Source organism: Monodelphis domestica, chromosome 1, assembly GCF_027887165.1.
Source record: "Monodelphis domestica isolate mMonDom1 chromosome 1, mMonDom1.pri, whole genome shotgun sequence".
NCBI lineage: Eukaryota > Metazoa > Chordata > Mammalia > Didelphimorphia > Didelphidae > Monodelphis > Monodelphis domestica.
The window spans coordinates 8,525,228-8,550,799 of NC_077227.1; the positions used below are offsets into that span (position 1 = coordinate 8,525,228).

Below are 25,572 nucleotides of genomic sequence, written 5' to 3' on the forward strand. Positions count from 1 at the left end.
AGGAAAAAATGTGTGTGAGGAGTGATGTGGAATGATTGGAAAAGTCCACTGGAGGGAAATTGAGGAGGGCCTTAAATGCCAGGTTCATGAGGTTTTATCTTATGCTGTTGGCAATGGGGAGCCCCACAATGGTGTGGCCATGATCTCAATGCCTGTATCTTAGGGAAATGATTTTGGGGAACTACCTGAAGGATGAGACTAGAGGCAAGGAGATCACTTAAGAAGCTGGCTGTTGCTGTGGTCCAGGGAAGGGCACTGACTGAGTGTTACTTCAAGGGCATTCTTAGGGCACTTGAGGATTTGCAAAACGCTTCATGGATGTTATCACATTTTGATTATATGATCATTTTAGTAGATGATGAAAAAACAGTTGATGGAGCTACCTCACAGGGAGTTGGAAATCTGTATCTGAGACTCACCGGAGAAATCTAGATGCAAGAATCATTTGCTTAGAGATAATAATTGAAGCCCTGGAGGTAAATGAAAGAATTGTTATTTCATCATTTTTCAGTGATGTCCAATTCTTCACATCCTTTAGGAGTTTTCTTAGCAAAAATATTAGAGGGGTTGGCCATTTCCTTCTCCTGCTCATTTTACAGATGAGGAAACTGAGACAAATATGGTTAAGAGACTTGCCCAGGGCCATATAGTTCATATGTATGAGATTTAAACTCAGGTCTTCTGACTTCAGGTTCAGTGCTTTATCCACTGTCACCTGGCTACCCTGTATGAAAGAAAGATAATTATGAAAGAAGAGAAAAACAGACAAGGATGGAGGGAAGGCAACATGAAGGCCCAGGAAGAGAGGATCAAGAAAAAATCCTTGGGAAACACCCCCACTTAAAGGTCAAGGGCACAGAAGGGCAGAAAAAGAGGCATTGGGTCAAAGGTTGGAGAAAAATCTCAAAAGGCAATGCTTTAGAAGTCAACAGGGAAAAGAGTATCTGGAAGTCAACAGTTCCAGATGCTATTGAAAGGCCAAGGAGAATGTGGACACTAAGTTTGATAAACAGATGTTTCTTTAGGACATCAAAGGGAGTAAAGTAGGAGACAGGACCAGCCTATTCTAATGATTTAAGCAAATGCCAGGAGACAGGAAGAAAACCATTCCCAAGAAAGATCCAGTGGTCTGAAATGGAAAGAATAAACAGGATTGAGAGCACATCCAGGCAGCGTTCCCAAGCTTCCTAAGTGGAAGGGCTTGGGAAGGAAGTAGCATCCTTCCAAAGAGGGAAACTTAATACAGGAACAACTCTATGAAAGAAAGGACAAAATGCCACTGGGGTGACAGTTGGTCTATCCCAACTTCTCTACCTGAAATGCCATTTTAATGGCAATTGTGTGCTAAGCATCCCCTTCCTTAGCCTTTGTCATTTCTGCCCTCAGGTTTGGAAAACCCAAACTACAGGAGATTGAGACATGAGTGAGCAGTGGATAGTGAAAGGAAGGACAGAGCTTGGATGACCGCTGGCAGGGGAGTGTTATGGGTATTAAATTTAAATTGTGGTTGGACTCTGAAATATATTAATTAGGTGGTCTTCGGGGATTTAATTCTAAATCCCCAAATCCCCAAATGAATTACTAAAGTAAATGGAATTTATGGTAGTTTGTTTACAATATTTACAATAGAAGGAATATATTAAGGAGGGAGGGAGGGAGGGAGGGAGAGAGAGAGAGAGAGAGAGAGAGAGAGAGAGAGAGAGAGAGAGAGAGAGAGAGAGAGAGAGAGAGAGAGAGAGAGAGAGAGAGAACACTCTGGTTTCTTCTTATACCAGTTAGAATTTCTAAGTCCCAGCCAGGGGAAGAAAGTCTCAAGAACTATGGGCCTTACCTAAAAGCTTCACACCTTCAGAAAGGCAGGGTCACTAAGTCATCTTTTCACTTACCAACAGTAACAGTCTAAAAGAAGTCTGGGTGTTGGGTCTTCCTGTCGCTCCTCTGAGTCAGTGCCTGAAATCTCCGAATAAATGTCTGTTTTCTCTTCAGCTCCCACTCATCCTCCACTTCAAGCCTGGGTGACTGACTCTTGTCTGAACTCATCTGAATGTCTGAATCTGAATGACTCTTCAGTATTTTTTCCCTCTATTTAAAGACCTTTTTCTCTTGTGTCACCTCCTCTAAATTTTCACGTCTACCAATCACAGCAGATGCTTTTCTCCAGGACTGCCCATTCTTTAGTTCTCACCTTCTTTAGTTAGATTATATCTTTTTGGGTTACTTAACACCTCTTTTGTTAAGTTCACCTTTTCTAGTTACTTAACACCTTTTTGTGATTAATTCACCTTTTGTAGTTAACACCTTTTTGTAGTTAAAATCTAAAAATAGATTGTAGCTTACAATTTTAGCTTTACTATAAAGGAAGAGCTAAGTATCTTCATTGTTATAATCAGGAGATAGCTAAATCCAATCTTCACAGAGACTTTGTAATACATGTGTTTGTAATGGGGGTGGGATTGAAGACAATGAAGAGGGAAGCAGAAGAGAGCATGGTCAAGGGACTAAGGGAATGAAGGAAACTGGAGAGGGTGCAATAATGGGGGCTCCCCTCCCCCTCAAAGGTAATGAAATCTGGTTTGGTTAAACAGGAACCAGCAATTATGAACACATGAGGTGTCATTGTTGTATGGCTGCAGGAAAGGTCTGTGCATTCATCAGGATGAAGGAACTCCATTCATCCTGATTGATTACTAAGCCGACAAGTCCTAGGGAGTGCTGTCAGAGACTTGAGAGTTTAGGAGACTTTTCTAGTCACTCATCCTATGAGTATTAATAGGCACTAACAAGGTGGAAAGGTAAGAGAATGAATGATCAGCTCTGGGTCTGTCATTCAAGGACCAACCTAGCTAAGGTATGTGACAATCATCAAGTTGGGTCTTAGGGATTGAATTGTTCAGAAACAACAACTCAACATCTGCCATAAGAGGAAAGAGGGTGAAAAGGAAATCATGTATCCTTAAAGTATGGCTGGCAATCATCAGTCAGCATTTCTTAAGTGCTCACTAGTCCCAGGCATTATTGGGTTCATGTGTATATCTATTGCATCTCCTCAAAGAAACCTAAGATCCCCCATAGGGCTTTGCTTAGAGCTCTGTATGTAGTGTGTGCCCACTCTCTTTTTGAAGTGCAGATCTCTGATTTCTACTGTGTGGGAGCCTCTCTGGGTAGAAACTCCTGCTCAACACAGCACTGAAATCAGTGGCTTACCCAGGATCACACAGCTAGTCTGTATCACTTGACCCAAGACCATCCTTACTTTCAGGTTGGTCCCTCTCTCCACCACACCATCTCCCATCTCCATAATAGTTCTTGACTGAGTATTTTAATCACGATGCCAACAAGCCAGATAGGCACAGTTTAGTCTCTTTCTCATTCATTTTGGGGGGAGAGGGAAAGATGGGAAGGGGAAGGGAAGAAGCAGCCCAAAATAGAATCAAATTATAATAGAACCTTCCTCAGAGTCATCTAAAAAGCTTAGTGACCATCTAATCCAACCCATACCCCAAAGAAATCTCCCCTCTCACATTCCCACTATGTGGTGGCCCAGCCCCGCCCCCCCCTTGGACTGGGACAACCACCTTGAGAGAGAGCCCATCTCCTTTGGGACAGTTCTGATTTTTAGAAAGAATTCTGCATTGGGAGTTCAAATTCCTAGTTTGTAATCCTGCCTCAGACTCTTAGCAGCTGTCTAAGTTCTTTCTCCTCTCTGGGCCTCTTCCCTTTTATATATCATGAAGGGAGAAACAATTTCCTTTTCTCTGTACCCCAAAGCCAGCCTAGTGGCCAGCACCTGCTAGACATTCAGTCAAAACTTGTGGATTGATGAATGAAGGATGGGGGTTGAATTCAATGAGCTCTAAAGTCTCCTCCAGACCTCCATCCCAGGAATTTATGGACCCTTAGAAGACCCCCCCTCAGATCCGTGGAAAACCCCTGCTGCCATCTGTGCCCCCACATAACCAATGTCCCAAGGAGGAGACACCTTGCATTTGGACCAGATATGGCGCATGCGAATGGTTTCCAATTCTTGCATCCTTTGCTGTTTGTTACTTGTTTGCTCCCTCTCGTCTTTGCTTGCCGGTTTCCCTCCTTTGCCCAATTTTCTCCTCATTTAAAGGGAAGATGGGTTAAAGAGGCATCATTTAAAATGTAAAAAACAAAAGCCCGGGGACAGGATAAATAAGACTGCCAGCACTGCCAAGTATGTTTTGGCCAAAGGTTGGAAAAACTGTCAGCTCGAAGTCCTTGCTTCTCTCCACAGCTGTCCCCATTCCTTGGAGTGTCATTGGGAGCTGGCAGCCTCATTTCTCTAAAGATAAGAAACAAAAGATCAGGCTCAGTAAATAACAACCACCAGCTACAAACAGCTGGCTTCCTTGATGCAGAAGTCACAGAAGGACTTCTTCTATTCCCTCATGTGGTCCCCTACAATGAGGCCGACAGATGTGTTTGGGGTGGGTGAGGGGGCTGAAGACAGTCAGAAATGACTGGCTAACCTCGGTGTCCTCTAGAATCAGCACAAAATGGATTTTCATGAATTAAACAAAGGACGGCCATCAAAAAGAGCCGTTTTCAGGCAATACCATGTTTTCCTCTGATGGGAAATGTGACCCAAACTGTTCCATTGGCCACAAGCAGACAGGGTAGGGCTGAAGAGTTGGTGGCACATCTTTCATGTGGAGAAGGTATCCTGAGAGTGTGGAGCGCTGATTGGCTCTCCCCCTCCCCAGAAGCAGAAGGTGTGGATGAGTTTGATGAAAACCAAATGGGAAGGGCCATGAAGGAAGGGAAAAGGAATGAGCACTTATAGAGCACCGACTGTGTGCCAGGCATGATGTTTTACAGATATTATCTCATTTGATGGTGGAAGAATGGTCAGCCGGCCATTTGTCTGAAAAGAGCCCTCGATGTGAGTCCTCAGTGAGGTGTGTAAGCTTGGGCAGAGCTTCCAGGAACAAGACCAAGGCCCAGTGCCCTCTGACCTGGAGGACTGTGTGGGCCCCACAGCTTGAAGCCATCTTGATAAGTTGGAGAGTGTCCAAAGGACATCTGTGTCCCAGGAGGACCCATCAAAGGGTTATTGGGGAGGTTTGAGGACAAAAAAGAAGTTTAAGGAGGGACTCTTATTTATTATGGGTTTGTATAAGTAGTCGGAGGGCCGGCCTTTAGAAAAGGTCAGCTTGGTCTCAGAGAGCAAACCTAGGAGCCATGAATAGAAGACTTAAAAAAGGCGAGCTTGGGTTTAATGTAAAACAAACTAATGCGAGCCAAAAAAAAAAACCAACCTTCCTAAAACACGTTCAAGAGGAATGGACGAGCAGTGAGCTCTCCTTTAGAAATCCTCCCGCGGAGGCTGGAGGCCCCCTTCTCACATCCTGCCGGGTACTGACTGGCCGGGATGACTGGCGAGGTCAGAGGATTCAGGAGTTCATCGAGAAGTACTTATTAAGCAACAGCTGTGTGCCAGGCCCGATTCCAAGAAGCCCAACGACCAAAGTGGAAGTCTCCGGGTTGGGGGACGGCTGGATCGGCCACATGCCTCCTCTTCTTGTGTACCGACATATCCAAAGCAGAGGGGAGCTGAGGCCCCTCGAGACAGCAGGGGCGTGTGTAGCCTGGGCTGGGGGGCCTGGAAAGGGCTCCTACACTGGAGCCGAGTCTCATCAGTTAATCAATGATGCCATCCATTCTAGCATCACGTTTGCCATGAGTCGGCTGTGAATGTGAATTGCTGCAAAACTCATCTCACATCGATATGGCCACATCTGGTCCCTCCTTCATGGTCCACGTCACCAGCTGCTTGGTGGACCTTTCGAGTCCTTCGCATTGGCTTCTGGGTGTCTGCCGGCCTCTCACACTCAACGTGGCCCAGACCAGACTCTGTCCGGTTCTTCAGCAGGGAAGAGGCTGCTAGCCATGGACTTCTGATGGGAATAGCACAGCCCTGGCTTCCCCCTGGCCCTCGCTGCCGTCTGCCTGTCAGCATCAGAAAACGTGTGGCCTGCACGGCCCGATGTTCAGCAGGAAAGCCCTGGAGGCGCACGAAGCCAAGTCCGCCATGTCCGAGCGGCTCTTTGCTGCTTCCCTCTAGAGGCTGAGTCACACTTCAGCTCCGTAGTGACATTCAGGATGAAGTTCTGCAGATGCTGGGCTGGACATGGATTTCCCCCTACTGTAAGCTGCCCTTCAGGGGCTTCCTTCTCTCTTTGGCAGGAAATGTGGATGGCAGGGACTTGGCTGGGGTCTAGGAGGGTCGATGTTATACTGATCCCAGGAGCAGCATTGGGTCGGTCATCCCCTCTGCTTACACTGCTCAGTAAAGGCCTCTGGCCACCCTCCAGCCTGCCTCAGTCCCTTGTCTGGCATTAAAGGCCAGAGAGCCCCCTGGGGTCCCACTTCTCATGCTGGAGCACTAATGGTCCCAGGAAATGTGACCACTTCAGGGAGAAAGAGAAATGGAGCCCATCAAATGCTCCATCTCAAGGCCCTTCAGAGATGTGTTGGAGACCAGTGGCCTCGCACCCAGGCCATTAAGCCAGCGAATTTTGGAGAGAGATTCTCCCTCTGACCCAGTCAGAAACCTCTGACAGTCGTGTGCCCCTCAATGGGCCCCTTCCCCAAACATGGAGTCCCCATCGTGTGCCATGCTGGAGATTAGACACAGACTGTTTCCTCTTGGATTATTGACTTTTATGCCAACTTACTGTGTGTGTGTGTGTGTGTGTGTGTGTGTAGTATGCAGTCAGACTTGGGCTATTTAAGAAAGGGATGGAAGGAAGGAAGGAAGGAAGGAAGGAAGGAAGGAAGGAAGGAAGGAAGGAAGGAAGGAAGGAAGGAAGGAAGGAAGGAAGGAAGGAAGGAAGGAAGGAAGGAAGGAAGGAAGGAAGGAAGGAAGGAAGGAAGGAAAGATTGCAAGTAGTCTGAGCAAACATTCTTTCCATGGACTCTCACTAAATTCCTGGGTTTCTTTCTCCCTATTCTGACAAGTCAATCTTTCACCCTTGCCCCTGCCTTCTCAGGGTCTCTGCTTCCCACAGTTTTCTCCCTCTCCCTCTCTCTCAGCCTCACAAAATCAGGGAAGTCTTTAGAAGTCAATGTTTTGAGGCTGCAGTATTAAAAAGCCCGTCTCGTCTGATGCTGAAAAGGTTAATTAATGCAGCAAGATGTGACTGAGCCAAGTAGTAATAATTTTTTAAAGCAGCTGAGATGCCTGTCAGTGGGAACATGAGTGATAGCCTTCCTCTCCCCTGCTAAGTGAGCAGCCCTTCTCTGAAGTGCCATTCATGGCAGATGGGAGGGAAGAAGAAGACATGCCAAGACTATGGGACCATCTCTCTGCAGTCAGTCCCTTCATTAGGAATGTGCAAGAGAGCCCATATTCAACAGGACAATTAACCTTGATTCCAGACCCAGATCACTCTGTCCTGAGCCACAATCTCTGCTGTGGTCTCTCTTTGCTGCTCAATTATTGAAGGAATCCTGTGGGTCAGCTAACTCACCAAAGTTTTGTCTTCCTGGAGAAGATCCTCCCATTTTACTTTTCTTCTATTCAACTCCTGTATTGGACAATTAAGCAGACTAACTTCACTTCTCCATAAGCTCTAGACTTGAGTTCAAATTCTACCTCCTACACCAGCTGTGTGAGCTAGAGAAAATCACTTTACCTCCCTGGGCCTTAGTTTCCTCCCCAGAAGTAAAAGGATCATCCCTAAAGGCTTCTGAGGTCTCTTCCAATTCTGCTTTTGTGAGCCTATGCTCTTCTTTTTTTAAAACATTCTTTCCAGATTGCTACAACTTTCCAGTGTCTTCTCTACCTGCTCCCCATCACCAAACCTCCCTCCTGACAAACAAATACAGTTAAATGCCACCCAACAGCTCCCTTGGCCACACCTGGGTCTAACTTCTCACCTTCCTTCTGGAAGACCGCTCTCTACCCTTTCTAGAAGTCCTCCGGGGCCCACCGGCCCCTAGTGTTACCAACCTCATTTCTATGATGTCACCATGTAGATTTCTTCTGGTTCCATTTCAGTTTACCCAAGTCTTCCCAAATTCTCCAAGTTCCTTTTATTCATCTTTACACATAGGTCAATAATATCCATTTAGCTTTATGTACCTCAGAGTGTTCACATCTTGACCCCATCGAAATAAGGGAAGCTCCTCAAGGTCTGAGGCTCCTCACTTTGTCATCCCAGCCCAGAGTTCTAGGCTCTGGCCTCTTGGCAAGTACTTAATAAATACATGATAATTAATTGGTTGATTGTCTATCCCTCCTTTTGTCAGAAGCCCCAAATTGGGGCTTGATCTGTAACCCTTAAGACTACTAGATGTAACAATAGATCGAGTGTTGGACCTGGAATTGGGAACTCACTAACCAAGGCAAGTTGGACCCTTTTCTGCAGCTTGTTGCTTAGAGAGTTTCCTCAAGCCCCCAGAAGCTAAGGCATTTGTCCAGGGTCATGTGATCAGTAGCAGGGGCAGGATTTGAACTCAGGACTTCCTGGCTTATAGAACAGCTCTTTCTACCTCTTCACAGATAGGCATGTAAATATAGTGCTGGCCCCCAAGATCTTGTATTGGGGAGCTGGTCTTGGAGATGATAATCTTATAGGAAGAGGTCCTGATTGAGTCCAGCACTCTGCTCTAACAGATAAGGAATCTGTAACCAGACATGTAAATGACTTAACCCAAGGTCAATCAGTTAGTAAGTCAAGATTTGAACCCAGGACCTTTGACTCCAAACACAGCTCTCTTTCTTTCTTTTTCTTTTTAACCCCTTACCTTCCATCTTGGAATCAACACTGTGTATTGGTTCCATGGCAGAAGAGTGGTCAGGGCTAGGCAATGGGGGTCAAGTGACTTGCCCAGGGTCACACAGCTAGGAAGTGTCTAAGGCCAGATTTGAACTCAGGACCTCCTGTCTCTAGGCCTGCCTCTCAATCCACTGAACTACCAAGCTTTCCCCACAGCTCTCTTTCTGCAGGTCTTTGCTGATGTGAGGGAGCATTTTGGAAATATCAAAAGCTTTTGCAATTTCACTGAAGTAATCCAGCTCAGCTAATTCTACCTATTTAGTGCTGAGTCCAGGTCATTGCCTGTCCCCAGTCTAAGTCTAAGACCTGGTTCTGATGAGCCACTGGCAACCGATTCTGAAAGCCTGTCATCCCCTGGATAATGAGCTCTTCAATCGGTGCAAATTGTGAGGCTGCTTCCTTTGGAGTGACTGCAGAACAATGAGGGGCTGCTCTGTTCTGGGGTTTCATGTGCTCAGAGTCAAGCCTTGAGTTCCTTTCCAAAACTGGATTGTGTAGAGTTCTTTCTCCCCTCTCTCTATCTCTCTCTCTGTCTTTCTGTCTCTCTGTCTCTCTTTCTCTCTATGTCTCTCTGTCTCTCCATCTCTCTCTCTCTGTCTCTCTGTCTCTCTCTCTTTCTCTCTCTGTCTGTCTCTCTTGCTCTCTCCCTCCCTCCCTCTCTCTCTCTCTCTTTCTCTCTGTCTCTCTTTCTCTTTCTCTCTTTCTCTCTGTCTCTGTCTCTGTCTCTGTGTGTGTCTCTCTCTCCTTCTCTTTCTCTGTCTCTCTCTCTCTCCATCTCTGTCTGTCTGTCTGTCTGTCTTACTCTGTCTCTGTCTCTCTCTGTCTCTGTCTCTGTCTCCCTCCCTCTCTCTCTCCCTCTCTGTCTCTCTCTCTCCCTCCACCTCTGTCTGTCTTACTCTGTCTCTCTCTGTGCCTCTCTGTCTCTCTCTCTCTCTCTCCATCTCTGTCTGTCTTACTCTGTCTCTGTCTCTGTGTGTGTCTCTCTCTCCTTCTCTTTCTCTGTCTCTCTCTCTCTCCATCTCTGTCTGTCTGTCTGTCTTACTCTGTCTCTGTCTCTCTCTGTCTCTGTCTCTGTCTCCCTCCCTCTCTCTCTCCCTCTCTGTCTCTCTCTCTCCCTCCATCTCTGTCTGTCTTACTCTGTCTCTCTCTGTGTCTCTCTGTCTCTCTCTGTCTCTCTCTCTCTCTCCATCTCTGTCTGTCTGTCTGTCTTACTCTGTCTCTCTCTGTGTCTCTGTGTCTCTCTCTGTCTCTCTCTGTCTCTGTCTCTGTCGCTGTCTCTCTCTCCCTGCCTGCTCTTATCTCTCTCACCCCCTTCTTTCTCTCTCTTCCACCCCCTCTGTCTCCTCTCCTGTCCTCATCCCCCGCTCCCTCAATCACTCTCACCCTCTGTCTCTCTTTCTCTTTCTCTCTCTTTCTCTCTGTCTCTGTCTCTGTCTCTGTGTGTGTCTCTCCTTCTCTCTCTCTGTCTCTCTCTCTCTCCATCTCTGTCTGTCTGTCTTACTCTGTCTCTGTCTCTCTCTGTCTCTGTCTCTGTCTCCCTCCCTCTCTCTCTCCCTCTCTGTCTCTCTCTGTCTCTCTCTCCGTCTCTGTCTGTCTTACTCTGTCTCTCTCTGTGTCTCTGTGTCTCTCTCTGTCTCTGTCTCTGTCGCTGTCTCTCTCTCCCTGCCTGCTCTTATCTCTCTCACCCCCTTCTTTCTCTCTCTTCCACCCCCTCTGTCTCCTCTCCTGTCCTCATCCCCCGCTCCCTCAATCACTCTCACCCTCTGTCTCTCTCCTTAGGGTCACTGTTACTACCATGGACATGTACAAGGACACCCTGATTGGACGGTCAGTCTCAGCACGTGCTCTGGACTCCGGTAAGTTCTCCGACCCAGCATGGCAGTTTCGGACTCTTCTCAGTTCTACCCACCTCTGCCATTACGTGGCAGGTCCCTGATCGTGGCCGAGGCGCTGCCTGCTCCCCCTGGGAGGTGGCAGCCCAGCTGCCCCCCCCCCGGGGATGACCGTCTGTCTGAAGGGCTGTCCATGTCCTTGCGGTCCCCAGGGTTTGGTGTGGTCCCCGGGTTCCCTGTGTTCATTCCGGCCCCCCAGGAGCTGGGGGCCACTTCATCAGCACAGCCTGAAAACTTGCCACGTCTCCATGCAGAAAGTCCTGACGGCTCCCGTGAACACCCCGAGGGCCCCAATCATTCCGTAAGGACAGCAGTGAGTGGGCCCAGGCCCTCTTGAGCCGAGTTTAGGAAGGCTCAGACCGAAGCCCTTCGTGCTAACGGGCTGTGGCCTGAGTTCAAGAAACAATAATTGCCTCCCGAAGCCGCACAGCCTGGCCTGGTGTTTACTCACAGAACTCTTCCAGATCCCCATAATTGGCTGTAAATTGGCTCTCATGTTCTCCGTGGGAAAACCAGGTTCCTGGTGGGCTCTCCTGCGGCCTCAGCCTTTCAGACTCGAGGCTCCTTTAGCTCCAGAGTGAGCAGCCAAGACCCACTGGGTCTGCCTCTCGGCTCACTTCTGGCACTCCGTTGAATTCTTCAGGCTGAGGAAGGCAGCCTGGCCAGCCGGATGGGCAGCCTTCCCAGGAGAGATCCAGGGGAGAAAGGGACGCCCGGGAGAAGGAGATCTCGCCCAAGCGCTTCTCCCCGCTCGGTTCTAATTCTCCAGGGCCTGCGGGCTCCACAGGAGATCCCCTCCTGGCCTGGGCGGCTTCTGCGGGCTCAGACCAGGGGGTCCTGGTGGCCTCGTCCCACCCCTTGTTCAGGTGCCCACCTGGAGGGAAGCTTTCCAATGGGAGTCCCTTACAGAGCCACCGGCAGGGACCTTCTCTGCACTGACTGCCATGATGAGGCCAGAACCTCCCTTTAACCTGAATAGAAGAAAAAAGGACCCTCAGGGCCTGTGGAGGCCCCCATTTGGAGCACTCCTTCTCTAGCCCAAGGCTGGCCACAGGAGGCCAAGAGTCCCCATCAAGGCCCTACCCTGGACGGACCAAACCACAGGTCCTCTCGGGGGGAGCGTGGGGGGGGGGAGAACTCTCAGTGTGGAGACTCTGTTCTGTAGTTGTGTAATATTTCTCTAACAGTAGTCTCTCGGGCACTTGGGGTCATGGGAGAATGAATGATTCAACTACAGCCCAGAGCTACAGATTAGGATTTAAATTCATATTTTTCTGTCTCCTATGTCAGCTTCCTATGTGTATGTAGAGTATGCAGTCAGCCTTGGACTATTTAAGTAAAGGAGGGAGGGAGGCAGGGAAGGAAGGAGGGAGGGAAGGAAGGAAGGAAGGAAGGAAGGAAGGAAGGAAGGAAGGAAGGAAGGAAGGAAGGAAGGAAGGAAGGAAGGAAGGAAGGAAGGAAGGAAGGAAGGAAGGAAGGGAGGGAGGGAGGGAGGGAGGGAGGGAGGGAGGAAGGGAGGGAGGGAGGGAGGAAGGAAGGAAGGGAATGAAGGAAGGAAGGAAGGAAGGAAGGAAGGAAGGAAGGAAGGAAGGAAGGAAGGAAGGAAGGAAGGAAGGAAAAAAACATACATTTATTAAGTACCTACTATATGCCAAATACTGTGCTAAGTGCTTTACAAAGATTATCTGATTTGATCCTCACAAAAACCCTGGAAGATGGATATTATCCCCATTTTATAGTTCAGGGAACTGAGATTGGGTTTAAGTGACTTGCCTAGGGTCACACAGACAGATTTGAACTTGGGTCTTCAGTTCCAGGCTCTGTCTGCTAAGTCACCTAGAGCTGCCTAATACAAATAATGAGGTCTAGGAAGCATCTCTCTCCAGCCTCCTTCTAACCCTTCTGCTTCTCCTCCAGGATCTTTGGCTGTGACTAGGAGATAGAAAGTGGAAGAGGGAATCCCCACATATCCACAAATTAGGAGGCAGGAATAAGGGAAGGGGAGTCTTTTCGGCAGATGAGGCTCACTCGCCCTCACTGGATGAGGCACCTGGTAATGCCGATTGAAGATTCCAAAGCTGAAAGGAACCGAAGTGTCTCCTCTCCAAAGGCAGACAGTGTCCACTAATGTCAGAATTGCTGACTTGGGGGGGGGGGGCTCGGCAGCTCCCCAGGCTAGCCCACACATGACCACAAGCCCCCTCTCCAACATCCTTCTGTCAGCCAGGTGGCTTGCTCCCATCATCTCCAGTCCCTTCTGCATGCCCTGCAGGATCTATGCAGTGGATCGATGGCTGCTCGTCGCCGGGCAACCTCTGGTACCCATCCTCCCAGCCCCCCAGCCCCATCCCCTCAGCCCTCCCTCATTTCCCGGAGCCTTTCTTTCTCCAAAACTCCAAGTGTTTGTTCAGGCCCTCTGAGATCGAGCTGAGGCTCTGCCTCCGCTGTGAAGGTACTTACTGTGTCCTTGAGACGACAAGGCAAGGGGAGGAGGACTGAGTGAATAAACAAAAGGGAGTAAATACAGAGAAGATTGTGCTTGGATTTAGCAAAATCACTTGAGCACAAATATTGGCATTTTCTATTTCATTTTCCCCAAACTCAGACCTGATTACAGCCCAGGGAGGAAATGGATAATCGTAGAAACTGCTTTGAAAATTTGCTGGAGCTTTTGACCTGTGGCCTGCCTTGTTTGCAACACAGGAGAGTGATGAATGATCCCCAAGATGATGCCAGATTTGGGAAACTAAAGGAAGCACATTGCCTTTTCTTGTCTTGGAGGAATGGAGGACAGAGCGTGTGTGTGTGTGTGTGTGTGTGTGTGTGTGTGTGTGTGTGTGTGTGTGTGTAAGCAAGCAAAACCAAATATGTAAAGTGCTATATAAATGCTCACTCTTATTATTTATTGTTGCTTCTCCTCTGAATATTGCTAGCAGCTCTGAAGATATTTTTTCATTTATCCATGATTTGCCTTTTGGAAGCTTACTGTAGTCAATAGCACCAAGCCAGGAGACGTGGCTTCAGATCCTGGGTCTAGCACTTACTAGCTATGTAGCCCTGGCTAAGATCCAGAGCCCTTGGTGCCTCGGTTTCCCCAGCTGTAAAATGGAGACAATGTGATCCCTCTACCAATGAAATGACGAGTCAAGATCCCCCTCTAGCCCCCATCGTACAAGATGTTGGCTCTGATCCCTTCACAGGGTTATGGAAAGGAAAGCATTTTGCAGACCTTCGATATTCGTTGCAGGCTTCTGGGGGGTATCAGAGAGGGAGATTCTCTCAGCATCTCAGGGATGCCCATTGTGGTCCAGTTTTGCTGTGTGCTGCTTAAAGCATAGTACAGAGAGAGCCCAGAGCGTGCAATCAGAGGACCCGGGTCCCACCCCTTCCCTGACACTGGCTACCCAGACGCCTTGGCTAAGGAATGAACGTCTCTAGACATCGTTCTCTGCTATGAAAGATGGGTCTTAGCCTCGATGTCCTCTCAGGTACCTTCTGGCGCGGTCTGGGTGATCCTCTCATTCTCCCATACGTCTTCCACAAGGGATCCACCCAGCATGCTCGGCCCTTGCTCAGAAGCTTAAAGCACTCCCCACACTGGCCTGCCTGCCTCCCTCTCTAACGCCGGTCCAGATGGATGGAGCCTCTCATGAGGCTCTCCACCTGCCATCCTGATGGGCTCTTCCCAGTGCCTGGATGCTCTCCTCACTTCTGCCTCTCCGAATCTCCGGCTTCCCCTCAAGACTCAACTTTTGTCTTCATACCCCAAACAGCTAAAATGGTGTCTGGCACATAGTAGGTGCTTAATGAATGTTGGTTGGTTGATGCTGAAGGCCTTCCTTTCAACCTCATGGATCTGGGCCCAACGCTCAGAATTCCTGCCCCTCCAAGGCTCTCCTTCACCCCTTTCCCAACCTAGCCCAGACTTCTTCCAAGCACCCACCGCCTCTCCCCGCTCCTTGCAGCCATCTGCAGGTTTGGCTCTGCTGCCTCGGAGGCTTCTGTGACTCAGCCGCGGCGCATCCCCTGATGAGCTCGTGGTCTCGCCATGCCAGTCCTCAGCAGTGGATGCAGTTCTACCATGAGAGTTCCCCAAGCCAAAGCGAAAGGAACCTCCAAACAATCATTCTCCATGATTTTCCCCATTTCCCAGATGAGGCTTTGCACACGATGGGCTCTCGGCAAATACGACTGAACCACAGACTCATTATCTTGGCAAGAACAAAGGGAAGATCCCACCTTCTCAAGAGCACCCCAGTGTTCCGAGAAAGACTAATAGATAATCCTATAATGGTCCAGGCACTCTCATGTCATGGTTGAGGAGACCAAGGCCTAGAGGGGATGAGGGCTTGGCTCAGATCACCCAATGAGTTTTTTTTAACCCTTACCTTCCATCTTGGAATCAATACTAGGTATTCGTTCCAAGGCAGAAGAGTGGTATGGGCTAGGCCATGGGGGTTAAGTGACTTGCTCAGGATCACACAGCTAGGAAGTGTCTGAGGCCAGATTTGAACCCAGGACCTCCCATCTCTAGGCCTGGCTCTCCATCCACTGAGCCACTCAGCTGCTCCTTACCCAATGAGTTTTTAAGGGTCAAGGCAAGAACTTCAAGGCCAGGATTTCCTTCAACTCTACCACTTGGCCTGCCTTTTGATTACATGCTCTTCTTTCTCTTCGAAGAGTCTAAAATTGTTTTCCTCTTAAAATGGCTAAGCTCCAATTTTACCACCATTAATCTTATCCTTCTCCTCCTCCCAAGTGGATTCCCAGCTCACCTTTTGGTTTACAAATGGAGGGAAAGAAACAAGAATTTATGACTAGGATCCATGGATCAATGCCATACCAACTGTTGGGGGAGGGAGTTTCTCAAGTAGACCTGGATGCCAGGGGGTACCCAAACCATCCAGGACATCAGATAGAATTAGCCCGGAGGTGAATCTTCAATGACTGTCTTTGTTATTCTCCTCCTGGTAACTCAAGTTTGAAACACCTGCCCACCCCCCACCCCCAATTCAGCAAGCATTTCTTAAGCCTGTCTGGGAAAGAGCACTGGCATTCCTCAGTGCCTGGAATGCTCTTTCTCCAGGCGAAATCTCTAAGTTTCTTTCTCTTGTCTTTTTTGAGTCAGTTGTAATCCCATGTCTTGCAGAAAACCTTTTCCTATCCCCTTCTTCCCCCAGTTGCTAGTACCTTCCCCTGAGATTATTTAGATCTACTCTATAGTGATCTTCTAGGTACCCAGGTATTTACATATGGACCCCCCCACTGAAATGGAAACTCCCTGAGGACAGGAGTTATTTTATACATATTGCTCATGTCCTGATAGAAGATACATGTCACACATACAACAGAGTTCCCATGAAGGATATAGAGAGCAAGATGGTGGGCGTTGATCTGCCTCAGACTCCAACAGTTCCTTCTTTGGCTGTGGAGTCTTGGTTGTGGTTATCTTGGAGACATATTTGCTGATACTGCTTAGTCCTTCACAGTTGGTCATCAAATAAAATTCTGTTCCTGTATACAATGCTCTCTTGGTTCTACTCACTTCACTTTGCATCCATTCATATAAGTCTTTCGAGGCTTTTCTGAATTCATCCTGTTCATCTTTCCTTATGGTGCAATAATATTCCATTACCAGCATATTCTGCAACTTGTTCATGCGTTCTCCAAGTGATGGACAACCCCTCAGTTTCCAATTTTTCATCACTACAAAAAGAGCTGCTAAAATATTTTGGGACGTGTAGTCTGTGTCCCCTTTTCTCTGATCTCTTTGGGAGACAGACTCGGTAGGGGTATTGCTGGGTCAAAGAGTAGGCATTGTTTTGTGACCCTTTGAGCCTGGTTCCATATTGCTGCCCAGAATGGTTGTATCAGTTCACAGCTCCATCAACAGTGTATTCGTGTCTCAATTTCCCCACATCTCCTCCAACAGTTACCATTTTCTTTTTCGGTCATGTTAGCCAATCTGGGAATTGTGAGGTGGTGTTTCAGAGCGGTTTTAATTTGCATTTCTCTAATCAATAGTGATTTGGAACATTTTTTCAGATGTCTATAGATAGTTTTAATTTCCTCCTCTGAGAACTGCCTCTTCATATCCTTTGACCATTTTTCAATTGGAGAATGTTTTGCATTCTTATATTTTTTAATTGAATTCTCTCTCTATTTCAGAAATGAGGCTTTTGTTGGAGATACTTGCTATAAGATTTTCCCCCAAATTTGGTGTTTCCCTTCTAATCTTAGTTGCATTGGTTTTATTTATGCAAAACTTTTAAAATTTAACGTCATCAAAATCATCTATTTCATATTTTGTCATGTTCTCTATGTCTTGTTTGGTCAGAAATTCCTTCCTTGTCGGTAAGTCTGACAGGTAAACTTTCCTAGGCTCCCTAATTTGTTTCTGATGTCACCCTTTAGTTCTGGATCAAGGATCTATTTTGACTTAATTCTGGTATATGGTGTGAGCTGTTGGTCCCTGCCTAATCTCTGTCATAGTGCTTTCCAGTCTTCCCAGCAGGTTTTGTCAAACAAAGCTAAGATCTTTAGGTTCATCAAACACCAAGTTGCTATGGACATTAACAGCCATGTGTTGATTACCTAATCGGTTCCATTGATCCACCGCTCTCTTTCTTAGCCAGTACCAGATTGGTTTGATGATTGTTGTTTTATAATATAGTTTGAGATCTGGTGCAGTCAGGCCTCCTTCCTTCATATTTCTTCCAGTAATTTCCTTGATATTCTTGGCCTTTTGTTCTTCCAGATGAACTTTGTTGTTATCTTTTCTAGTTCTATGAAATAAGTTTTGCGTAGTTTGATGGGTATGTTAATTTAGGTAGGATTGCCATTTTCACTGGGTTGGCTCAGCCTATCCACAAGCAATGATTTTTTTCTAATTGTTCAGGTCTGGCTTTATTGGTGTGAATAAGTGTTTCTTTTGATAATGACTCCATCCATCCTCTCTTCCCATCCCCACTAATATCATACAATTTCAGTCTGGAAAAGGTTTTAGTGATCATCTGAGACAATCTTCTCATTTTACATATGGGGAAACTGAGGCTTGGGAAGGTGAGGAATTTTTCCTAGGTCTCAGAGCAGCAATTTGAACCTGATCCTCAGACTTCCTGCCCCAGTTTTATTCCCCCTGTATCACATTGCCCCACCATCCCAGTTTTACTCCATATTTCCTCACATGGAGATATAATAATAAGACAATCATAATAACAATCAGTTTTCATATAGTGCTTTAAATATCTCATTTGATCCTCCTAAGAACCTTGGAAGGTAGAAGCTATTACAATCCTCAGTTACAGATGAGGAAATTGAGGCTGAGAAAGTTTAAGTAATCTGCCCAAGATCATACCATTTGGAAGCCTCTAAGGCAGGATTTGAACTCTGGTCATCATGAATCTAGGTAGACCACTACCTACAACACCACCTGAGTCTCCCTACCTTATTACTCTCTGCAGTCTAGTACATCTTATAGTTATTCTTCCTAAAATGACTTTAAAAATACCTTTTTGCACAGCCTCAGTTCTCTCTCCGCAGCTCAAGAACTTTAAAGGTCTCCCCAAGACTTTTAGCCTGACATGGATGGCCCTTCCCAACCTCAGCTCCTGTGCCCTTCCCAGTCCTCTCTCCTCCTCCTCCTCCTCCTCTTCCCCACAGCAAACACTGGCTCCCTCATTGGTCCCCAGAGCGAGGTGCCTGGCACTCCCCCATCTTTTCTGCTGCTCAGTAATTAATCACTTCTTCCTGCAGTTCTCCTGCAAGCTGCCTCACCCTGTTGTTTACCTCTGTTAATGTTTTCTTTTTTGCTTTTCCCATTTGGCTGCCTTATCTCCCCTGGTAGATTGTGCACGGCAGCCAGAGACCCAATGTCCTCATCAATGGCATTAAGGGGAGTCATGTGGCTAACCCAAGGAGGTGGCATCCTCCTGTCCTCTGCCCTCATCACCGAGCTTCTGGGAAATCGAGTCTTGGGGGGAACTAGGTTTGACAAGGGAGATGGATAAGCAAGCAATAGGATTTCCAAAGGAGATCAGTGAGTAACGGATTGAATAAACCCGACTTGGGGAGGGATTCCTGAGTGCTAGGCAGAGAGAGCAGACAGCCCTGCTCTTAGAAAGTCACTCTTGCTTGGGGAACATGGCTCAGGGAGACAATTCGCTTCCAAGGCCAATTGAAAGATGGACATCTCAAGGGTACAGCCTTCAGGTTCATGCCAGGGCCTGAAAGCCCTGAGGACAGTGGCCAAAGGGATGGTAAGGCCTAGTGGTTTCCCATCTCTCCAGAGGGATTATAGTTGGTAACTCCCAGATTATCCAAGCAATGGGAAGTGCCAGGGGTCTTCCTGCCTAGAAGAGATCTAGGCTTACTTGGGTTGGGGGAAGAGTGAAGAAAGGGACAGTGAGAGAGGCAACCCTGAGGGTGACCAAGATGGAAGACACTGGAGACATGGCAAGGGATAATGTCCATCCCATGGTGTCCTGTATGTTTCTGAAAAGTTTACTGTTCTATTGAGTAGATGACCTACAAGACTCCTCTTGGACATCGCAAGGGTCTATAATGCCTTACTGAGGCAGCATTTCCCAGTGGAAGCATCAGATAAAGAATCAGAGGATCCAAGTTCGAGTCAGCTCTGCCATTACTACCTTGGTGGTTTTGGTTTCATTTCTGTAGGCCTCGGTTTCCCCATTTGTAAAGAGTTGGACTTGATGATCTGTAGGGTCTTGCCCAACTCTAAATCTTTGATCCTATGGACTCATGAGCCCCTTGCACATGGTAAATGCTTCATAGGCATTTATTATCAACAACAATACTTACAGAGAGATTACTATAAGCATTTTATAAGCATTCCTCACTGGAAAACATCCCAGGCACATTTGTAAAGCTTACAGAAGGGATTATGAATGTATTCATTTTGTTTGTACCATTTTAAGTCACAAAACCTTGAAAGATAAAAATCTGCCTTTCGCCAACTGTCCCCCACTAGTACGTAATATTGAAGCTCTTAGAAACCAGCTCCAGTTCCCATTTGCTCTGATTGGCGTCAGCACCTCAAGACACCCCCTTCCCAAAATGTCATCGAAAAGTGAAATTAATAAGACATTAAGCATTCATCAGAATGAGCCATATTTTCTATTCATTATCCCACTCCAGGTAGTCAAGATTCAGGAGCCAATAGCCTGTAGGCACGGCCGTGGTACCCAAAATAACAGTAATGGGAACAATCTAGCCAAGACTGGGCGTCCACAGGCCATATCTGTGCACCGGGGCTGGCTAACTGGCCTGAAGAACAAGGAGACCCGACCCAGAGCCAGTGACCTACTCAGAGGAACACAGTGAAACCTGATCCTTTCTTTGAAAAGTTGGCACGACCAGCTAAGAATGTTTGCCCATCCCGTTCCATTGGAAAGCTGGGTTTTACATTCGATTTGTTGTTAAATTTTTAAATGAAATGATTTTATTCATTTATTAACAAATATTTCTTAAGCATCCAGTATGAGCAAGAGGCCTGCATGGGTATGTGTAGTCTTGGGTCTCGATTCCTCTCCTCAAGTGCACCAGCCCCTCTCACCCCAAACCTCCAAACCTCCAGTGCTGGGATCCATTCTGGCCATCAGGCAGTCTAAACGCATTTGGCATAATACCACTAGGCATAATAAAAAGGTCAAAGAGAGTCTGCCCTCAAGGAGCTCACATTCTACCAAATTCTCTCTCTTTCTCTTTCTCTTTCTCTTTCCTCCCTCTCTCTCCTCCCTTGCTCTCTCTCTCCTTTTTCTCCCTTGCCCTCCTCTCTCACCTCTCTCTCTCTCTCTCTCTCTCTCTCTCTCTCTCTCTCTTCCCCCTGTCTCTCCTCTTTCCCTTTCTCCCTCTCCCTCTCTCTCTTTCTCCCTCTCTCTCCCTCTCCATCCTCCCCCCTCCTCTCTCTCCCCCTCTCCTTCTCTCCCTTTCTCCCTCTCTCTCTTCCTCTCTCTCTCTTTCTCCCTCTCTCTCTCCCTCTCCATCCTCCTCCTCTCTCTCTCCCCCTCTCCTCTCCCTCTCTCCCTTTATCTCCCTCTCTCCTCTTTCCCTTTCTCCCTCTCCCTCTCTCTTTCCCTCTCTCTCCCTCTCTCTCTGTCTCTGTCTGTCTCTCTTTCTCTTCTCCCCCCTCTCTCTCATATACACACACACACACACATATGAAGAACAAAGACAAAAGTATTTGAGTGAGTCTCTCCCCTCCTAATCCTACCTGGGCTTACATCCCCACACCAGATTGAAATCTAATTAAGTTCTGCATTCACACAGGCAGACAGTTGCTCCAGATTTAGATGAATTGGTGGCCTCATGGATACCAGAACTTTCAGGGGTTCAGGTTGCAGCCTGCCAGTGCCTGCCTTTCCTGATCATCTCTTGCTTTGGGTGACCCTTATCTATGATTCTTCAGAGAGTGTGGTGGCATCTGTCCCCAGCTCACAGCCAGAGAGCATCCCTGGATAAATATGGTGCTGAAGATACAGCCTCTGCACTGCTCCATCTCCCAAGGTCAATCCAGCCCAGCTCCTCCTCCTCCCTTGCATTTTGGGGGGCCAGCTCATTGTCCATTCTCTGGGTATATTCATAATATGTGTGCTTATGGGCAAGCTCCATACCTGGAATCTCAGGATTCTACATTTAAAACTGGCAAGGACCTTAGAAAGCATCTGGCCCACCCCCTTATTCTACACATACATCTATGGCAGCCAAGCAGCTCCAAACTTGGAATTAGAAAGATTTGAATTCAGATCCAGACTCAAGACACTAACAATATGACCCTGAACAAGACTTTTAACCTCTGTTTGCCTCAATTTTCTCAACTGTAAAATGGAGATAACAGCACCTACCTCTTGGAGTTGTTGAGAGAATGAAATATCCATCTTTGGAAGCACTCAGCACAGTGCCTGGAACATAGTAAGTGTGACATAAATGCTTATTCCTTTCCTTTTTCCCTATAGATGGGGAAACTGAAACTCACAGAGGTTATGAAAAAGGATTCTCTATATATGTCAAGGTCCTCCAGCTGCTCCTGCCTGATGCTCTTATTGCATTGATTGGGCAAAGTTCTAATCATCCCAGAGAAGATCCAGAGTCCCCCTGTAGAGTTTAAGCCCAGCAATCCACATAGGAAAAACCAAATGGATGAAGAGTGCTTACTGTCTGGATTAGAAAGGGCTGCTAGCAGGATTATTCTCATACTTCAGAATGCTGACCATGTTCGACTTTTTAATGATTTGCATTTTCTTCTTTCCTTTTGGTAGCCAAGTGCCACGAACCCATCAAAATCTCCCAGTTGAGATGCCAAGTCATAGAAATCTGCCTCCACTCCTGCCACTCACCCTCTTCTGTGTCAGGGAACTAATTAAGGCCAAGCTAGAGCACAGCATTTCTTTAATTAAGCCTTCTTACTGAGCTGCCAATTATGAGAGCCCGGGGAATGCACTTAGCCAGCATATCAGGTCTTTGCTTTCATGAACAAGTGGAAAGTCAAAGCAGGAAAGGAGAAGGGCTTCCCAGGCTCACTCACGGCAGCTAAAAACTTTCTACTCACTGGAAAAATTGGCTCAGGGATTTGCTTCCAGCCGGAGAACTTTCCCCAGCATTCTTTTTCTTGCAAACATCTCCCTGATTTATATTCTGAACAAGTATATGTATGTGAATGCTTGTGTAAATGGGTGTGTGTGTAGACACACACAGCACACACTCACACATATATAGAACAGTCCAGAAGCTTTAATGACCAATGCCTTTGGACCAGGCGTTCTTTACCTGCTTTCTTAATTAACTCTTCTGTTCTCTGCTGTTTTCTCTCATTATGTTCCTCTTGTTCTTCTCAAATTGGGTAGAGAAGTTCCCTAGGCTGAGGTCAAAGGGGTCTCAATGATTCAGAAAGGATTTATTAAGGAAAGACATAAAGTCCAATCAAATATACTCTGGAAATCTCATCAGTGTTCTTCACCAGATACTGGGTCTACACATGCCGACTCATCAGGAACCGCTGCAGAAAGAAGCAAGATTAGAGTTATTCCATTTAAGTCAAGAAATAATTTTGAAATTAACCACGGGCTTTCCATTTCCTTCTACCCACTCTCCTCTGGGAAAAGCCTTCCAGCTGTTGCTTGGTTCCATTGTTCAGTGCCCCTCCCTTTCTCCTTTGGATGGCTTTCTTCCCAGGACAAGCTGAAAGAGACCCTGATGGCCACCTAGTCCAGCCCTCTTATTTTACAGATGAAGAAACTGAGGTCAGGCCCATAGAGATGACGTGACTCATCCAGGGTAATAAGTGGCAGCACTGTGACTCAAATTTATGTCCTATAACTCCAAGGTCAATGTTTTTTCTACTTGTCAACCAACTGGCCCATTTCTGGATGCCATCTTTGCCTTTCAGGATCCCTTGAGAAAATAGGTTAAAGCACTTAGCTCAGTACTTGGCACATGGTAAATGTTATGGGGTTTGGATGTGTACCCCTGGGGTTCGGGAAGGATACCTTTTGCAAGAAGGCAAGACTCCAAAACTTTGCTTAAAAACAAAAAGAGAAATTTAGTAATTTAGAAAGTAATGTTGAGAATGGCCAGGAGGATAGCGAGGTGGGACAGCAAGGCGGCGAGCAGTTCCTGGGAGGACAGCATGGATGGGAAGGCTGTCCCCAATTCCCAAATTCCCTCTCCAGATTTCAAGCCTGGCCTCCTCCACAAGGCCAGATCCTTTCTCCAAACCACCTTCCCATTTCCTGCTCCTTATCTGCCTTCTTCTGCTCATGACCATCTCCTGATGCTCCCACACAATCCCCTCCCCAACACCACCGGAAGCTAGAAGCCAGCAATATCTTCATAAAGGGAATCCATTATAGTACAAGTTATTTTCCTGAAATTTGAATAAGAAAAAGGACTTGACTCTCTGCCAACTCTTTTCTTAATCATGTTAATTTGCTGTTATCTAAATTGCAGTTTTTCTTAAGAAAAATCTTGCCTTCCAGACCCTGAAAAGACTATTAAGTAAAGTCATCTAATTACATCTTCGCCTTTAAGAAAGAGAGGGCAGGACTGGGCTGATCCTTTTGCTTCTGGTTTGCCCTTCAACCCCAGAGCTCAGCCCAGCCAGAGAAGAAATGCCCTTCCACATCCTCATGTCAGACAAAGAATTTCACATTCATTTCCAGTTTGCAATTTATGCTTCTTAGTCCTCTTTCATGACGTGCAAGCAAGTAGCATTGTTTAAAAGATCATCCAGGAAATATATGATCAGGAAGGAAGAGGGGGAAGATAAGGGGGAGAGAGAGGGAGGGAGAGGGAGGGAGTGCAAGAGAGCCAGTAGACAGCATTAGAATTAAAGAGGACCCAGTGGAAAGTCTCCAAGACCTACTTGTGGCTTACTGGAAGCCTTTGGCTTTTCTGATGTTCTGTAGATCTTTGGGCAGTGCCCTTCACCTCCCCACGCCCAAATCACCTTCTATTTCTTTTGTAACTCACTGTATATGCGCCTGTTGTCTACCCTGGCTAGATCGCAAACTCTGTGAGGTCAAGAATGATCTCATTTATCTCTATCATCAGTCCCTTGAACATCCACTGTTCAAGGTTGCTGATTGATGCCTTCCTCATTCATTGCTTGGTTGATTGATAACCAGTGGGCTAGGAGAGTCTCTGCCCACTCTGCCTTCTCAAGACCAGGAAGCCTCTGCCCCAAAGGGGTCCCAGGGCTGTCTTCCTCTATGTTTCAGACCTTCTCAATGCAGACATCTCTATCTCCTTTGGCTCTTCTGTGGTTCCTTGAATCCACTGAGAGATGGAATTGTAGGTGGAACATGGTGCCTCCCAGTTCTTGGATGGCACGACCTTCTCCTCAGTTAAAGCCCCCTCCAATGCCTCAGCATGGCTGTAACCAGAGGCAAGAGGGCAGGACTATGCCCACCGAGGCTCTGGGTTTCCAGGGAGTTGGCCACGTAGATCAGTTCAAAGAATAGATGCCCTCTTCCAGAGGAACTTAAAAGCATGACTGGCCACGTCCACGTTTACTCTCAGCCATAAAACCAATAGCCTGTTCATTCTTCTTTTTCACCAGGGGACTTATTCTGTTAGGAAGCCAAGCCTACATCTTGGAGCCATTGAAGGGGGCTGCAGGTAAACACAAGTTCCAGCCAGCAGAGACTCTGAAACCAGCCTGGGGGTCGTGTGGACAGCAGCAGCTCAACGGCTCAGGCAGGACTGTGGATGGCGCTCAGTGGTCCCCTCACGCGTTTACGAGGAGGGTAGGAGGAGCATCCATTTCTTTTTCCTGGAGGGATGGGAAAAGGCAGGCTGCACCCACCCAATTTAGTTCAATCTATTTCAAGAAATGGTTCTCGAGCATCCAGTATGTATGTGCTGGCCCCTCTGCCTAAGCATGAAGGGCACGAAGGCCTGGGGGATGGGGGGAATCTGCCCTGGAGGACTTTATGTTTCCTGGTTGGCATTTTATGAGTTTACGGTGCCCAAAGATCAAGCCAAAATGAAGAGAAGCTGTTCAGTCATGCATTCTGAGGCTGTACCAGTATGGTGCCAGACACCCAGTTTCCTTCTTCCCCAAAGGACTTCTTCCAGGAGAATGTAAGCTTTTTGTCCTGGTCACCCCCTTGGCATACCTAACTACCATTCGCCCATCGTTTGGTTGATCTCCTGCTCTGGACAGGAGGGCACAGATTCACCGAATCCCAGCATATAACTAGCTGCTCAATAGAATTTCTCCTATTGAGAGTGTTGGGCTCTCCCGGAGCCCCCATCATCTACTGTAGATCAGCCCTGGCCAAACCCAGACCCTTCACCTTGTTTCCTAGAAGGATCTGGAGAATGGGGAGGAAGGACCTGCTTTGCAGCTGTGCCCC

At 47.2% G+C, this 25,572-nt stretch overlaps 1 protein-coding gene across 2 annotated transcripts in view; it reads left to right on the forward strand.

The window, feature by feature from the left end:
* ADAM12 (ADAM metallopeptidase domain 12) overlaps positions 1–25,572 on the forward strand; it is a 354,303-nt gene that overhangs the window by 212,008 nt on the left and 116,723 nt on the right. For both annotated transcript variants that reach the window (XM_007478237.2, XM_007478236.2), the window contains exons 5-6: positions 10,587–10,663; positions 24,774–24,960. In XM_007478237.2, the coding sequence (XP_007478299.2) occupies positions 10,587–10,663; positions 24,774–24,960 (264 nt within the window). The remainder of the gene's footprint in view (positions 1–10,586; positions 10,664–24,773; positions 24,961–25,572) is intronic.